General features: G+C 48.4%; 1 protein-coding gene across 5 annotated transcripts in view; it reads right to left on the reverse strand.

Moving 5' to 3' along the window:
- The window catches only part of LOC106744500 (serine/threonine-protein phosphatase 2B catalytic subunit 2-like), a 161,194-nt gene that overhangs the window by 55,965 nt on the left and 87,631 nt on the right, over positions 1-17,598 (reverse strand). For all 5 annotated transcript variants that reach the window (XR_001374451.1, XM_014619342.1, XM_014619341.1 and 2 more), the window contains exons 4-5: positions 8,972-9,083; positions 197-342 (exon numbers count right to left, since the gene is read on the reverse strand). Coding sequence is in view for 4 of the 5 variants with exons in the window: in XM_014619342.1 (XP_014474828.1) it covers positions 197-342; positions 8,972-9,083 (258 nt within the window). In the remaining variant the exon portion in view is untranslated. The remainder of the gene's footprint in view (positions 1-196; positions 343-8,971; positions 9,084-17,598) is intronic.

Below are 17,598 nucleotides of genomic sequence, written 5' to 3' on the forward strand. Positions count from 1 at the left end.
GGGGGGGGGGGGGGGGGGAGTTGCTGCTGTAATTGATCGCGCCTCCCTTCTCGTCACGACGAGAATGCGCAAATATTCCCGACTCAACGATGATATTAGACGTACTAATTCGCGAGAGAAACGTTTTATACGGGCGACGGAGTCGACGCTCAAGAAGGGGGGTAGGCATGCAGAGAGAGCGAGATTCTCCACTTACTTTGCGAATGTCTTCTAAATTGTGAATTTCCGGCGACAGGCCGCCGTGCACGCAGAGGAACTGTTGGTTCATGAGGGCGGCGAGCGGCAAACAGTCGAAGGCATCCATGCACGCGTCGTACACCCTCTCGGAGTATTTAATTTTACCTGAAAGCAGAAGAAGGAGAGAGATTGAAGTGACGAAATACATACAACCGTTGTTCGAACATACCATATTCGCGAGAAACGGCCGCGATAAAAGGATCCTATCAGTGTAACGGCGCTTATGGCGCATGGACGGACAAGGGACGGCTAACTCGATGTGAATGTGTTTTACGAGGCGACGTGGAGATCCGACCGACTGACTCGTCGTTCCGACCGAGGGGAAAGAGGAGGAGAGAAAGATCGAGGGAGGAAATAAAGGGGAAAGGACGCGAGGGAGCCATGAGTAAGGACACTGGCGAGCAAAGTGGGACACGCACGCTGGCCGTGTGCGGGCCATTCCGCGAACGAGCGGTGAAAAGATCGGTGGGCGCGCGGGAGCTATTTCACGTCGCGCCTCGCGTCCTCGCGCGGAATAACAGGATATACCGACCAGGGAGGATTCCGCGCCCTTAGTCGCCCACGCCTGTTCCGTCGTGACGAGGCTTCTACTCTCCTCTCCTCTCGCCGAGCGTAAACGGACACTCGTCTCCGGGCGAGCGATAACCCTCCGCCCCCGGATAACTCCGAGCGATGCCGAGCGGGTATCATTGCCTCGCTTCTGGGGTTCAGCTGCAAAAGCGAACCGGATAAAGCCGAGCTTTTTCCGACCGAGTTCTGATTACTTTTGCAACTGCGGCTGATACAGGGTGGCCCCGGCGAATTTCGGGCCGCGCGATGCTACTGTATTCGGGAAGTAGATGACCATTTTTCTTTTCCTTCTTGTACAATATTTCTATCCGCGCGCGGGAGGATCAGTTTACGAGCGGGTGTCTGTGTCGGACCATTACCAGGTGCCAGATTCTCGATATCGACTCGATGCCAGTACCGCGGCCCGGCATCGGATTACAGTTGGACGATAACTAACTAAGGTTCGGCGCCCAATTCTCTTTGCCGAGGATCCGTGAGCGCACGTTGACCGAGAGTGAATTTGCCGCATAGTCGGTTCCGTATATACAGGGTGTCTGAAACTCCTCCCCGTCAATCACTCTTACGAAGGTAGAACGAGTGAAACTGAACAGTCGTGCGTCATTTTGCAAAATTCGCAATAGCTCGCGAGGAATTAATTAATCTGTATGAGCTAGCGAGCGCACAGGAAGCGGTAGAACACATTCTGTATCAAGAAAAATGACTTGCTTCTGAAGATCCGGCGACGATGAGCATCAACGGACCTCTAAAGATGAAGTAACGCAGCGAACGTTGCTATCAGTTGATATCCGTCGTTGGCAAGAAATCTTCACAAGTCATTTTTCCTTACATTGAATCCGATGCAGATTAATTAATTCCTTATTAACTATTATAAATTTTGCAAAATATTACGTGACTTTCCCGCTCAATTTTCACCCGTTCTATCCGCATACCACGGACACCAAGAAAGATTTCCAACACCCTGTATATAATATCGGTTTCAGATCTCGCGAAATTACGCGCGTATCATTCGGGGCGAATCTCCGCGCGAAATGTTTCGGCCGAGATTTCTCGTACAGCCGATAGCAAAAGGATTAACGGCGCGTTTTATTCTTCTTTTCCTCGGTGTGTATTCCCGAATAGACTGAGAACGATCACACGATTTTTGCTTCCCCTACATTTCTGAAATTTATCGAACCGAAAACTTCGAAACTCTTAATCTTCTTACAAATCGACGATATTTTATATGATGAAAATTCTCGGTACTCTCCGCTTTCGGTATTCGAATACCGGCATCTATGTTCAGCGATATATCGCGTGTATACTACGTGTCGTAATCATACACGTGAACACATGTCATGACAAGAGTACACGCGACTAATCCAACGCAGCGATGCGGAGGGGAATGACGTTTGTTTCGCGTTCATACATCGATTTTTCGCCGAGATACGGCAGTTCGAAGTTCGCAGGGGCGACGCACCGATTCTTCGCCGCCGAGACCGACGACGCACGCGTGTAACACATTGTAGCAGGTTCACATTTGACACCTCGCTCGGCCGAACAGAATGGAGCGATGCGCAACATTGTCCCTCCCGTGTCCGACTTCAAAGCTCTCGCCGCTCGTCTATATCTCCTCATGGAAAAGTCGTAGAGACGTACGATAAATTGCATTCGAAAGCTGAGACTGTCCCACATCCGACGCGGGGTTGATCGTTTCTCCCTATTATCGATTTATTTTACGTCCCTGAATGAGAGTCTCGATCGACTTCCTCACGAATATGAACGAACTAAAGACGAATATGGATTCCCGATTCGCGTTAATTAGATATATTTCACATTAGATATTTTTGAGCGAGCATCTAAGATTGATTAGATCTTCTAATTATATTATATCTTTTATAATTATATTTTCTAATTTCCACGATATAATCTTATAAGATTTTACAATATCTTTGACTCCCTTTCGGCGTCGCTTGTCTATATTTCCGCATAAAAAAGTCCCACGCTGAAAAATTTATTTTGATAATTACTGTAAAAATATTTGATACATGCATTATGACATTGACGATATAACATTTCTTACTTGCGTCGACCAAATGTGTTATGAAGGAAGAATAAACTTCATAAATTCGTTTAAGTTAGCGCAACTAAATTATTTGCTTAGCCCTTTTGGTTTCTTAAAAAACTTAAAATTCGTTATTTTATTAAAAGGCTCTATGTGTTAATATTCAATCAAAAATAAAAAGGTTTTACAGGCCAAGTAAAAGCCTATGCACAGGCTAATGCAATCAAGTAATTGATTTAATTAACTGAAATGAGAAAACCCTCCGATATAATAGCTTTCTTCTTATTTTTTACTAAGGAACTAATTTTTTTAGTTGCAGTAACAGTTCGTTGCGCATATGTCAACTACATTATTTGATCAAGTCTATTTAATTCTGGTTATGACAATTAAATTATTTTTACAGTGTAGGGACGTGGAGTAAATTGCATTACATCGAAAGCCGAGACTATCTCGCATCCGATGCAGGGTTGATCGTTTCTCCGTAAGAATTTCTCGATTAATTTTTCGTGCTATTGAAAATTCAAATAACTTCTTCATAAGTTGAAGACGAATATATAGACTCCTGATTCACACTAATCGGGTCTTTCATATTAGATATATTTTTTAAGCAAGTACCCAAGAATGACGAGATCTTTTAGTTATATCTGTTATAATATAGCTTCATGAAATATAATCATATCTCCAGCAAAATTTCATAACGCCTTCGATCCCCCTTCCTTTTAAATCACTCTTATGTGCGACGACGATGCTTCGTGAAAATTAAGAGAAGCGGAAGCTTAAAATTCCCGGAGAATCTCGCGTGGAGATTTATGCGAGTCGTCTTTTTCTCGTCGTCAATGCACTGCGCGAAATGTCGCGACCTCGAAACGACTCGACGGCGAAACATCCTGTATATCGACGAAGAGCCGTTCTGTTCGAAGTGACGCGTGCGAAAAGGATTTCCTGCCAATAAAACGGAGTAGCCCCGACAGGATAAAGATTTGTCGGCGCTGGACCTAAACGGATCGCTGCTCGAGGTTGCCACTCGAGGGCCTTCACGAGATCTCGCGAATGAACGTCCCGACTGCCGGACGACGTGGCGGCCTCTTTGCCGCTGCAGATTGAAGTTTCGCGAAACGGATGTCCGTAATATCGCACCAAGGACACGCCCTCAACAAACTTCCCGTGTCTCAAAGTTATTAAACGCAAGAGGAAGAGAGAGAAAGGAAGAAGAAGAAGAGATGCTCTTGAGAGGTGCTTAATGCTGATAAAAATTGAATACCGTGAACGAGCCGTTTAAACAGCTATTATTCATAACAAATATATATATATAGTGCGAAATACTTATAAACAAATAATTTTCGCAGAAATCACCGGGCGGAGTTTGCTGACTAATTCGCGCGGCCGCGGCGGCTGACTCGCGCAGACAGCGTTTTGCTTTATTTTCGTGTCTGCGACGGGATGCGCGGCTGTGGGAGAGGGGTGGGAGTGAGGATGAGAACGCTTTCGGCGAAATCGCGACGATTTAATTGCGCGTCCGCTCGTGCCTCTCGCGTCCGCGGACAAACGATCGTTTTTGGCGGCGAAGTCCATTTCGAAACGACACACCGCAATCTTGGCGCGCTTCCAGCGCGTCCCGGCTTCTTGCTCGATACGCGCGCGAGCGACAAGATCGCCCGGAATAATGCGTGCCTCGAGCTCGATCCGGCGTGCGAGCTTCTCTCGGAAAGTGCGATCGTTAGCGTCTCCAGCATCGCGCACATCGCGAGCTGCCAAGAAGACTGCGGATACAGTCGCGAGGACAATCACGAGACGCGCGTCAAAGCGAAGAAACGCAAATTACAGGCCGGAAATCGAGATATCAACACGACTGACCGTGTTGATTGTCTTCAAAGTTTGATTAATTATGAGAGATTATGAGAGATTGATTCGAATTATGAGAGATACAGTGAAAATCGAAACACCCAGATGTGCGATAAAGGAAGAATTGACGAACAAAAATACGGCAAATAATGATCGTCACGACAATTAACGTGCTGACGAAACGTAATTCAGTAATGCGTAATCAACTAAAGGACGCTTTAAAATACACGAATCCCGAAGCAAAGATTCCCGTAGGGCACACAAACATATATAGCATTATATATACCACATTAGATATCATACAAATGACGTATTGGGACGTGCGGGATATACGGCGAGCGAGCCAGCCACACATTAATCTCGATAGAACAGGTATCGAACCCCCCCCCTCTCTTTCTCTTTACACACACACACACACACATACACATATATGTATGTTAAGCGTGTTATTTTTCTCGCATCATCGTTGGCCGAATTGGCAGAAAAATATGACGGGCGCGAGAACCCCAGGGAAAAATGCGAACGGACTCGGGCACAGGCGTGATATGTTATCACGACCGACTGCGACATCATATTCGCGTTAGATGATCGCGACGTTCGGTGGTTATCTTGTAATCCACCGACGACGGCGGTGCGCAAGTACGATCGCGTGAACCGATATATCAATATACGAGTATATATATATATATATATATACGAAATAGGAATATATAAACCACGCTTCTCTCTCTCTCTCTCTCTCTCTTTCGGATACATATATCGTATCTCGAGTACTACGAGACTGAACTTTCGTGGCTTCTCTGCGAAGGGAGAAAGGAAGAAGAAAAAAACAAGAGAAAAGAGAAATTACCACCGCTCTCTACCTGTGCGAGCGTACTATCGCGACTCCGCATCGCGAGGAAAAGCTCGAGCCGGCATGGAGATAATCGCCATTTTCTCGATCGGCTGGCACGTGAATGCCGGCGTAATAGCGGCGGGTAACTAGGCCACGTAAATCGGTGGTTGCGGGAGAGAAAAAAGAAGAGGGGAAAAAGGGGCTGAAAAAGATATATACCGCGATGACGCGAGGGCGAGCGAGCCCGTCGCCGTTCCCAAACGCCCCGCCAATAAATGCACTGCGAAAGCCCGCGCTAAAACGATGATTAAAGCCCCGACACGGGGTGCGCGCCCCCGGCTCGCATGCTGGGATTTTCGCGGTTATTGCGGTTATTAAACGCGCGTGGAATCGGGGTCACAATGCGTGCGTGTGCGCGCGAGCGAGTTTTCTCCGGCGACTTCCGCGGTCTCGCGGCCACATTTCGCTTAATATCGCAGACGGAAATGACATTATCCCCCTGGTACTGGATATAAGAGGAAATTAGAACTGTTCACCGAAACGAGAGCGGGCGTCCCCCCTTTCTCGCTCAGCCGCGCATAAAAATGCGAGTCGACCTTCGTCCCCTCGTAGTCGCCGCCGGTGCGTTGGCGAGTCGCGGGGGTGGCTTTTACTTTTAATAACGAGGCCATAAGCGAGGGATATAAAGCGGCACGATAGCAGGTTGGAGTAAAACGCTTAGTAACGCATAAAACGTCTTCAACGTGGACGTGGGACACGGGGCTTCGCTCGGGTATCGTCGGAACCGCGATTATAAAGCGCGTTCACAATCGCGGAAAATACTAATGCCAAGTGCGTTTCCGCGTGTTCCTCGCGAGGGATCATCGGCACCGATGTTTCCCCGCGACCGTTGTCTCTCCAACGAGCCAAACGTCAAATTAGACGCGAAGCAACCGAGAGAGAACGAGAAAGAGATCGCTCGCGGGTTCCACCAGCTGAGATCCGTCGTCGGGGCGAGACAGTTTCTTCTGGCGGCGTCGAAGGCTCGAACGACAGCGAGGAGATACGTGCAATACTCGGAGAGATCGAACAAGCGAGCGAGCGAGCGAGAGAGAGATAAAGAAAGAAAAAGCGAGAGCTCGGCGCAGCAGAAGCTGGCGTCTCGCGGAAAAGTGTATCGATCGCGGAAAATTGTCCGATACTAGGTCAGCGAGTATTTGCGAGCCCCCTTCCTCCTCCCCGTCGCCACCTCTTCGCCACGCGGCGTCGTTATAACGTTTACGATGCGCGGCCGGTGACGCGTTATAACTGGTGGACGAGGATCACGAGAGCGTGATGCACGAGGAGGCCGTTTCTCCCGCAGGCGCCGACGGTCCGGCCGCGATCCTGCGAGGGATTAATCGAGTTTGAACGTCGCCGGGAACGGCGTCGACGAAGGCGCGTCCCCGGAGGAACCGGCCAGCCGACGTCTCGGGGGAGACGAGGGGAGGACTCGCGGAGTCGACGCGTCGCCACGCAGCTGCGTCTCGCCGCGGCGAATCTCATTCGCCGAACAGGAGGATAAGAGGAGGCGCTCGGACGAATTACGGCCGAGCTATGCGTCCGATATTAAATGCCCCGCGAATTTAGACCCCCCCTCCCCACCTGCCCGATATCTCTGCTTCCCCGGGGGATAAATGGCGGCGGCCAGTGTAGCGCTCAGCGCGACACCGTGAGAACCGTAATCCGCCGGGGACTGTACGTGGGGCCGGGCACGAGGTACGTACGTTACGTAGGTAACTACAAACTGGAACTTACGCGAGCACGGCGCGAACACGACGCGCGAGCGCACACCGAACGTTTTCGCTGGTTCGGCGCAGAACATAACGCGCCGTGTTCCGCGTGCGTGTACGTGTGTGTCGTTTTACGATCTCGTAACTTATCCGACACTGGGTTACACGTGATCCGGGGCACCAAGGGAGAGAGAGAGAGGACACGGGTCACAGGTCGATATTACGGTGGTCTCATGTTATCACCCGAATCGTCTGATCGTCCGAATCGTCGACCATCGTTGCTACGTTACTACCGCGGGACTCTCTGCGATGTTACGATCTCATTGCGAGAGAGAAGCGTGAATGTATATTAGGCGTGCAAATTAATTCGGTGCCTTTGCATTCGATGTCCTGTAACTCTGGCTCAAAGTTAATTTGTCTTCCCGTCCTTCGGTGACTCGAAAGTGCCAGCCTTAAGCTTGAAGAAATATTCGAATAGTTGACGGTCTTGCCGACATAATCTCAGGAAACAGTAGTTATCACGATGTTGTCCGGAAGGAAGCATCTGAGACACTACATACATTTTGCACTCGAATTGAATAAAAATGCTGCCGTCGGCCTACCGAAATGAATCGTTCCGCTTTGGGTGAAGGTGCCTGTGACCCGTAAAACTTGTAGAAAGACCTTCTACCGGCGATGGAATTGGGCAGGTGATTCCTGCTGCACGACAACGCGCGGTCACATACTGTAAAAGGGACGAAGGATCTCATCTGTAGATCGGGCTGGGAAATTCTCCCTCATGCGGCTTGTTCGCCAGATCTGGCCCCGTCGAATTACCTATTTTGGTCGCCTCGACATCATCCGCTGGCATTTTAAAACAGTGCCCGAAAAAGCATCGATGACTTTATGGAGTCAAAACCGCCGAGTTTTTCCGCAAGGGCGATTCATCAGCTACCCGACAAATGGAGTCGTAGAAAAATAATGGAAGTTATTTCGAACATTAAACTTGTACCCGACTTTTTGTAAATAAACTTTGAATTTCACAAAAAAAAACACACCGAATTAATTTCTATACCTGATAATATATTTTGCCGCAGTTCTGCGGAAATCTTCGCGACGGTCTAACATTATTGAGCTGCGCGAGTCGAAGCTATCGCGACACGGCATCGCTCGGATTTTCCTTCTCCTCTCGCACGACAGCCGCGCACTTTTGCTCTTTGGAGACCCCGTAATTACGGCACGCGCGCGAGAGAAAGGGAGAAAGAAGGAGAGAGAGAGCGTTATGTTACAGTGGTTTGAGACACCGCTGGAACAACACCGAGCGCGCCGTAACTAACGAGGCGGCGAACTTAACCCGAGTTGCGAATTATTAAACAGGAAATAATTTCTTATTATAGCAGGGAAGGAGAGGGAAACACGGTGCCGCTCGAGTAAAAGGCTCGTTCGCGCGGGAGCATGAAAAATTCAGCGTCGCGGGAAACACATATTTGCGACCTCGACATCGGGGACCGGATGGTCTTTTAACCGCGTGCAAATTTTTAAAGGAGAAGTAAAAACGCGTAGAACTTCCCCGTATCGCACGGCCATGCTCGTGTGTCTCATTAATTATTAATTCGTGCGAAGGATTGACATCACGAGAGAGAGAGAGAGAGAAGGGGTGAGAGAAAGAGAGAGAAAGAGATAAAAAAAAAAGGAAGAAAAAAGAGAGTCACTTACACTCCTGCTTAAATGTGAAGTATTCCGTGAGATGACGGCACTCGTGGTTACCTCTGAGGAGGAAGAGTGTGGTCGGATGGCACAGTTTCAGCGCCCACAGGTACAATACGCACTGAAACAAAAAAAGAAGCACGAGAGGGTAGGCGTTAACCGTTCACGACATGGTCGTAATGTCAGTGCCGTGTGTCCCCGGTACCTTCGGTACCGTGTCGTATCCATAGACACGGTATATCTAGACCGAACGTTTGCCTTTATTTGAGAACCGGGGGTCGTGGTGCACGTAGAAGAGGATGCACTCTGTTTTATTCCCCTCGCGTTCTTTCTTGTTTGCGTGTCTGTGCGCGAACGAGAGGGAACACGAGGGACACAAAACAGAGTGCATCCTTTTCTAGGTGCGCTCTGACCTTCCTCAACACTCGGTCTAAATATATACTATATAGTCGGTGTTCATAGTCAGATCTTATATTTAACACTAAAACTACCGACAATTAAGACGTAACCTTTCTATCGGAGCAGTTTAAATAAGATTGTTGAAAATATACGTAATGTAAGGGAAAAAATATTTGTTAGTTTACACATCGCGAGAAAATTATAGGAAATCTCGGAGAATGTGCCATTAGAAATTGGAGTGGTAACTTTTATAAGAAAAAATGACAAACCAGTCATTTGACCGGTCGTGATAGGTTTAGTATTAAGACCGTCTTGAATTCATCTTTAGACGCTTCAAAATCAACGAAATAAGCCGTATAGCCGTACAGCATCGGAAGATGAATTCAAGACGGTCTTAAATATAAAATCCGACTATGAATACCGGTCTATGTCTACGTCTATAGCCTATGGCTTATGTCTACGGTCGTATCAGCGTTATTCGCGTGCCCTCGCAACATCGCGGGGTCTCTCTCGCGATTCTCCCGTTCCCCCGAGTCGTAATTTTTAATTCTACATTAAGTCTTCGAGCGGAGAAAATAGAAATAAATTCCCGCATGTAGCATCAGAGGAGCACAATAAGTGTTCCTTTAAAGCTGCAAGGGGAATTTAATCCTCCCGAGACTAAATTTCAATTCCACATTAAATCTTCAAATGGAGAAAACGGCAATAACTTCGTCGCTTTGTAACACCAAAGGAGCATAACAGAAGATTTTCGAACATTTAATGTAAAACTAAATTAGACTTAAACTGGAACTGAAATTTCGACTCGGGTTGCGATGACACGCCTCGCAATAAAATACCTTCACCCGAGACGAAATTTTAATGTTACTCTGACGCGCTTAAAGATAATTTGCTCCTACTTAGACGACCTATAGACTAATAAAAATAAAAACCTACTTAGACGACCTATAGACTAATAAAAATAAAAACCTACTTTGACGACACTTTTCAACTTCTCTCTTGATCTTTAATCCAGATTACTTTTTAATTGCTACCTTGAACAATCTATTTTGACCTTAAAACAGCGAAGACAGAAAATTAAGACATCATTGGGGGGTCAAAGTGTAGGTTACATCATTAGAATTGAAATTGAACGTATTTTGCTATCTTAGTACCTACTATGTTGCAGAATTAAAGGTTTAACGTAGGGCTAAAATTTCGGGTGTACAAGCCCCAACCGCTCAGTCGATCCCGAGCTTTCCTGGCTCTTTCCCGGGGAAAGCCGCAAGAAGTTAATTCGTTAATAAATGATTCATCAACGGGGGCGAAATGTCAAAGTGCACGTTCTCCTGGCGCCTCGGTCGATTGATGCACGTTCGACGAGAGCGCTTGTACCGCGGCAAGTTGGCGACTAGACGTAATGATGAAAAATAAACAAGAGACGTGTATCTCGACGTGAACGAAAATACGGCGATGAGGACGCAGGGTGGGAGAAGTGTGCGGGGAGAGGGAGGCGAGAGTGGTGAAACTGTCAAAGGCGAAATCGCGAGCCGCAAGTAGCCGGCAATTACGACGCGGTGTCGGCGGTATCGAGATTCTCCAATTAAATCGAAGGAACCCACCGAGGAGAGGTCTCCGTCTGAGCCGGCTTCAATCGTCCGAAGATCCCGCCGGCATTCTGCCCGCTTTAATTGCAGAACTTTCATCGACACGCATGCAAGAGAGAGAGAGAGAGAGCGACAAATTGCATCCCGTGTATTCGGATCGTGCGAGATTCCCTTTCGCAATTTAACGCGCTGTTAATTGTATCGACAAGGAAGAGAGAGGGGAGAGAGGGAATCCGTCCGACTCGAAGTTGCGACTCTTCGGTTACAACGACGGCCATTAATAAGTGGCGGGCGCGTTATAAAGGTGAACATCTTGGCAACGGAGATCGCGAATGGCCTTCCACGGCCCTCCGTCGCTCGCGTCGTCCGGCGTGAATATGAATCGGGTGGCGAAAGCCGGCGCGCGGATCGCATTTGGCTTCTGTGTCTCGCGCGCGGACCATGAAAACGTATTGCGTAGCGGCGCGAGACTATAAATAATGTATATATACACGCGCGTCGTGCGCTGAGAGAAGCGTCCCGAAGTGCGAAGAGATCTGGAAAATATGGGAGGGGAATCATTGATATCGATTGAGAATATTAATCGTGAGATAAAAAGGGTGGGGTGAAATAAATCGACGTTGTAGCTGGTTACTACTGTCCAATATTCCGTGCGTGACACTGAAAGTCTGGTCAATAAGTCCGGCACGCAGGGGAAGCAGTGAGTGGGTAAGGTGAGGATTTATTCTTGAATTGAATAAATTTATTCATAAATGATTGTTTAGATCATGGCATGATTTTCCTCGCTTCTAACGTGAAACATTAAAGGACAACTAAAGCGAGTATCCAGCAGCCTTAAAGTCGTCATCTTACCCCCCTTTTCCTTACAACTGGCTAGTCATGTATGCTATATTATTTCCTAGATTGAAACTCTTGACTATTTTTGGCCTTTCACTTGTACACGTAAGACTGAAATTATTCGAGTTACTGTACAACTCTGCTGTCACAACTAGAGTTATTTCTGCGATTTTCGACCTACTGTATTATGCGTAAGGCTGAAAATCGCGTGACTTCTGGAATGATACAGCATACACGACGCTAACCGTACGTTACACTCGAATCGAACAATTTATCCTTTGAGTTATCGCATTCAGCGACGGCTCTTAGTTAATACCGGCTGTGTTTACCCTCAGAGCCTTCGTAATGAGAGAAGAGCGTTTTTCAAAGCGCGGAGAAAGCTAGTCGTTCGTTGCAGTTCGTTCCCGTCAGCCGACAAACGCTCGAACTTGAACGCTTCCTCCGGAGCGGAGGTCGGGAATCGGGCTGTTGCCGGCACATGTAAAGGCGCGTTACGCGCGAATGCATCACTAATTAATATTATTTGCTGTACGGGTCGGTGACCCGCATTAAATTGGCCGGTCGGTTGCTAACGAATGGACGGCGGATTTCGCGCGAAATTGTGTCCCGCGCTAATTAGCTCGCTCGCGAGTGCGGCCGCGTAATGACGACTCCATTAGCCGCACGCGCGCGCGAAAGTAGAAGGCGGAGCGCGATTTTCATTCGGCCCTTTTGCGCGCGCGGCCAACGGTTGTCCCGCGCTTCGTTGTGCGCCCGCGGCTGTTTAATAATTACGGCTGGGCCGGCAGTTTTAAACGGGCTCAATTATGCACGGACAATGCGGATTAAAACGTTTGCAAACGCGTCGCCTCACGCGTCGACCGATCCTCCCTCTCCTCCGCTTCCCCCTCCCGCGAGGGGATCGACTTTGAATTCGAATGGATAACGTCGAGAGCGTTGTGTGTTGAGCGTTCCAAAGACAGATCGATATCTATTTCCTCAATCTACATATTCGGAGGTTTATGTAGCTGTGAATAAAGAAACAAGCGTGATCCCATTTCACTACGAGATACGCGCAATATTATTTTTCCTCGTCTTCCTCGTGCGATCGCGATTTTTCCTTTCAGGATTTCCACTTCCGATCATCCGTCTCTCTCTCTCTCTCTCTCTCTCTCTCTCTCTCTCTTTCTCTCTCTCTCTCTCTCTCTCTCTTTCTCTCGCTTATCAATAAATACATAGAGAAAAATAATTTGCCAGCACAGCCAATTTCATGCAATAAAATCGGTTAGTTACTATATGGACGGCAAAACGATTTGTTAAAAATACTAATTGTCATTTGCTGGATTATTTTGCTGAATCTATCAAATTATTTTGCTGTAAGAACAAATTAGTAAATGTAGGTAAACAGTATTTTCGGGGTTGCCACAGAAAAGGAATATTGAAGTTCCTTGACATTTCCACGTTTTCCAAACGACAGCGGGGTATTTTTCATAAGCAATATGTAATCTTAAACTTTTAAACGTTTAGAAGCAGGGATACAGGAAAGGTAGGTTTATATTATTAGAAGCAACACAAACTTAAAAGTTTGGTTTAACATAATATAATCCTGAATGCAAATTCAGACCAACAGAAAATAAACGAATATTGGAAAAAAGAATAAAAAAGAAAAGTTGCGAACATTTGTGAGCAAAGTTCAAAATTCCGAGTTTTTTTTTATATCTTTCCATGACTTTTCCAGGTTTTTCCTTACATTTAAAATTTCCATAACTTTTCCCGGTTTTCCCGATTTTCCAAGTCCCCTAAGTATCCCAAGGACAGCAAATTCACTCGGCAGAGTTATTTCTGTATTGACAACAAAGCTGTTTTTTGCTCCAGTTACGAGCAATTCGCTAAATTTGATTCGTGCCAATTAATTTTGTCGTTGTCGCAACACGAATACGCAGTAGCAACGACGGTTTTGCTGCGACGGTGAAATGATTTTCCTCCGTGCGGGAAAAGTCCTTTTCCGCTCTACCGCGCTTGCAACCTTGTGGAGATCTAATCTGTAAGAAGAACCCGGGGAAATATTTCAGGAGCGCGCGGCGGAGACTCGAGTAAGGTGAGACAGATGTGGTGACCACGGTGGAAACGGAACGTTTAACCTTTCTGCGTCGTACAACGCTGGAACCGACTGATATCGCGGCTGCGGAGCCAAGGGGAAAGGAAATGCCACGCGTTCGAACGGGATTTTTATCTGCCACTTGCGCGGGGACCGATCCGAGGAGAATGGGCCGTCGGTGACGACGACGAACGTTAAATTTCGCGCGTTCCGCAGCATCGACACACACACACACACGCGTTTTTTCGATTTTGCGCGGCGTTCTACGGGATAAATCGCCCTCCGCCTGCCTGGCCATAAAAGCATCATCATGGCACTTTTTTTCTTAGACTTCGAGGTCAATTATTTTCTCCCCGGTGATCCGATCGACTGTCTACCGTCCCCTCTCGCGTCCCGCGCGCGGCCCTTCCTCCAGCGACCCTTTGCGAAGCCAACGGAGCGGTTGCGCTCGCTCGCTCTCTCGCCTTGCCGCCGCTATAATTACGCGCGAGGGCCCTCATTGGCATTGTAACGAAATAACGCGCTCGGCCGTCGCGTATCGGCCTTCAGATCGCAGCTCGCGGTTCGTTCTCGTCAACGTTCCCCGTCAACAGGGCGCGTCGTCTTCTCTTTTCGAGCTCGCACGCGATACCGTCGCGAGTCCCAGTGCGAGAGTGCGGGAAATCGGTCGAGCGGAGGATCCGAAGGATGGACCTCCTCCTCCCCGGTGCCGTGGCGTGCTGTGTCTCCTGGCAAGATTTTCGCGAGAGCCGGCGAAATAAGATTCTTAAACGAATGATCACCACTACCACGCGCGCGTGCGCGACGAAACTTACTCCCCCCGTGAGTGTTGGTCTCTTTGAAACTCGGATTCAGCTTTTATGTTCCCCTGGCAGGCGCCTCGGATGATCAGGAACGAAGGTTCGAGAACGTGCTGTTGTCGGAGGAAAGGCTTTGGATCTGCGAAGGAGCCACCGGAGCATATTGCAGACAGAGAGAGAGAGAGAGTATCGATCTCGCGGAGATTCGATGTGCCGCTACCGGCCGCCACGTGTACACGCATCGACATACGCATACGTACACGTATAAACGCACACAGAGATAGATAGAAAGAGAGAGAAATATGTACACACGCGCGGCAGATTTACACCGCACGCGAGTTCGCGCATCTACTCTCTCTCTCTCCCTCTCTCTTTCTCTCTCTCTCTCTTCGGGGAGGGGGGTATATCCTCTTAAAACGCGGAGCAACCAACCGTCCTTTCTCCGGCGCGCGAACCATCGAACGGAGCATCCTTGAAGGATCTTCGAGCATTTTGGAGCGGGAGAGCAGCCGCGCGACAGAAACCCCTTTCATACGAGGGACGAGCGCACGCGGGGCCGACCGATTTATAATGCCATTTACCACCGGGGCTCGGCAGGGGCTTCGGGGGGGGNGGGGGGAGAAGTGGCGGTCCATTTTCTCCGCGAGAGAGAGATCCGCTCTCGAGCATTGTGCCGTAAAATAAGAAGAGCGCGCTCCGTCGTCGTCCTCGTCGACGTCTCTTGTGGATAGATCGGCTCTCCCCCGTATGTCGCAGCGTACGGAGAATCGTAAATACGATCGAACCCCCGCATCTGCTCCTCCGGTGAAATTATCTCCCAGGAGGAGGAGGAGGAGAAGACGTCGTTCCCCGCGAGCGGCGCGAGAACCACCGGGAGAAATTCCGCTTTATATCCCCGGCCCGAGAAAATAGAAACTGTACGCGATCCGACAGGGAGAGCGCGGACAGTTATCTTGCTCTTTCCTTGCTTTTCTCTTTCTTTTCGTTCTTTGTTTTCACGTCACCGACTTCGACATTGGGGTTAATAAGAGGTGGGGAAACACGCGACAGAAGCGATGTTAATAATCGGTTGTTCTGTTGTAATAACGAGAAATTACCCCACAGGCAGATATTGCTTTACGCCTGTTCCTGAGGGTCTTCTCTCTCTCTCTCTCTCTCTCTTCCTTTCTATCGATCCTGTCGGAACGCTAAAGGATCCCTTCGGATTCGGTCCATCAGTTTGATTGGAAACAGCGATTCGCATACGGCTTTAGAGCGCCGACATTCGTGAGCAAGCGCGCCCCCGTCCACCCGCCCGCCTCTGTGCGCGAGTTATAAATCCGACGGCATCCATGCGCTACTCACAGCGACGAGACGCTGGCGCCTTGCATTATTCAGAATTCGCGAAGACGCATCTCGATCTGAATAATGGTAACCGCGGAATATATCAAGAGATTTTCTTAAAAGGAGCCATCTTGCCGCACGTTGTTTCGCGCGAGATGTACTTTGCGGGGAATATATTTAAACCTCGCGAGAGAGAGAGAGAGTGAGAGAGAGAGAGAGAGGAGAGCTCGCCACGTGTAATACCGTACCATGTACGCGATATTGGATTGTCCTCTATTCCTTCCGCAAATTATTGCACTCGGCGCAGAAAGAAAGAGACGGCTAAACGAATTCGCCCTTCGCCGCAACCATCCCGAGGATCGCACATGTCTTACACCGATGTTCGCCGCTCTTATGAGAGAAGTATAAATCGTGAACACACACATGCAGCGATTAAAAGCTACTCGTGGATTCGTGTTCTTTTAGAATAAAATGATGAAGAAATTATGCGAAAAATATCCTCGGGGGTAGCAGCTGACAAATCCTAAGATGAATTTGAAAAATTTTCCGAAATGTTTTCGGGGAACTTTATAGCGCGTACCGTACTCAAGAAATATGTGTGTATGTGTGTGTGGTATTTACACTCCTCCTTCTATTCTTTTATTTTTTTTAGTTTCTAAAAAATAAATTCCACAGTCATACTCTTGGAAATATTTGATATGCGAGGTCGCTGTAAAATTTCATTTCGCGCGCCGCGCCGTTTAGAAGACGATCGTAGAGCCGAGAGCTCAACGCGCGCCTCATAGCTCTCTCTCGCTCCCGGTAGCTTCCGGTTACGAAATTTGCAAGAGGAAACTGTTCGTTACCTTACGGCGCAAAAATTCCTCGAGACCAGCGGCCCGCGATAAAAGTGCTACTCGAGATGCCGCTCGCGCTACTCGGCGAGCCCCGCGTTTCCTTCAGTTCCAGCGGCGCGGCGGATTGTATTGCATTATGTACTCGACGTGTACTCGACGCGAGATGTCTTCGCCTGTGTGCGACGAAATTTTATCTCTCGCAAAATAGACCGCCTCCGGATCGAAGTTGATTATTCGCGCGCGCGACCCCGCGGAATTGACTTCGCGAGCGAGCGAGCGCAATCCTCGCAGTAACAGACGCGCGGTCTATACGTGCAGCACGTGGAGAGTGTCCCTTCTCCCGTTCCTTCCTTCACTCATGTCGCCTTCTCCATTTCGAAATAGAAATTCTTCGCTCGGGGGAAAGCCAAAGGCGGCGCTTTACCCCGATCGCGATGGATATCGAGAGTCGTCGTATTTTCTCGGCGAAGAAAAAAAATCCTTTGACAAAAGTCGAGCTTGTTTTGGAACGAGATTCGAGACGCGGGAGGCGGGCGAGTGAGCGAGCGAGCGAACGAGATGAGGTTCGCCGGAGCGATGTGTGTTCGTTTGTCAACTGGCACGGGAAATCGCGCACTTTCCGATTACTTTTCCCGCTTGGATTGTAGGCGAGCTACGCTACTACGCTAAGTAAAGTATCACGATCAATACCGATGCAATGCATTTACAATCAACCACTCGCTACTCAAAGTCAGAGATTTCCCATCAGATGGAGAAACAGAGAGAGGAGGCGGGGGGG

This window comes from Dinoponera quadriceps, unplaced genomic scaffold, assembly GCF_001313825.1.
Source record: "Dinoponera quadriceps isolate SergipeBrazil2010 unplaced genomic scaffold, ASM131382v1 scaffold1266, whole genome shotgun sequence".
In the NCBI taxonomy this organism is placed as follows: domain Eukaryota; kingdom Metazoa; phylum Arthropoda; class Insecta; order Hymenoptera; family Formicidae; genus Dinoponera; species Dinoponera quadriceps.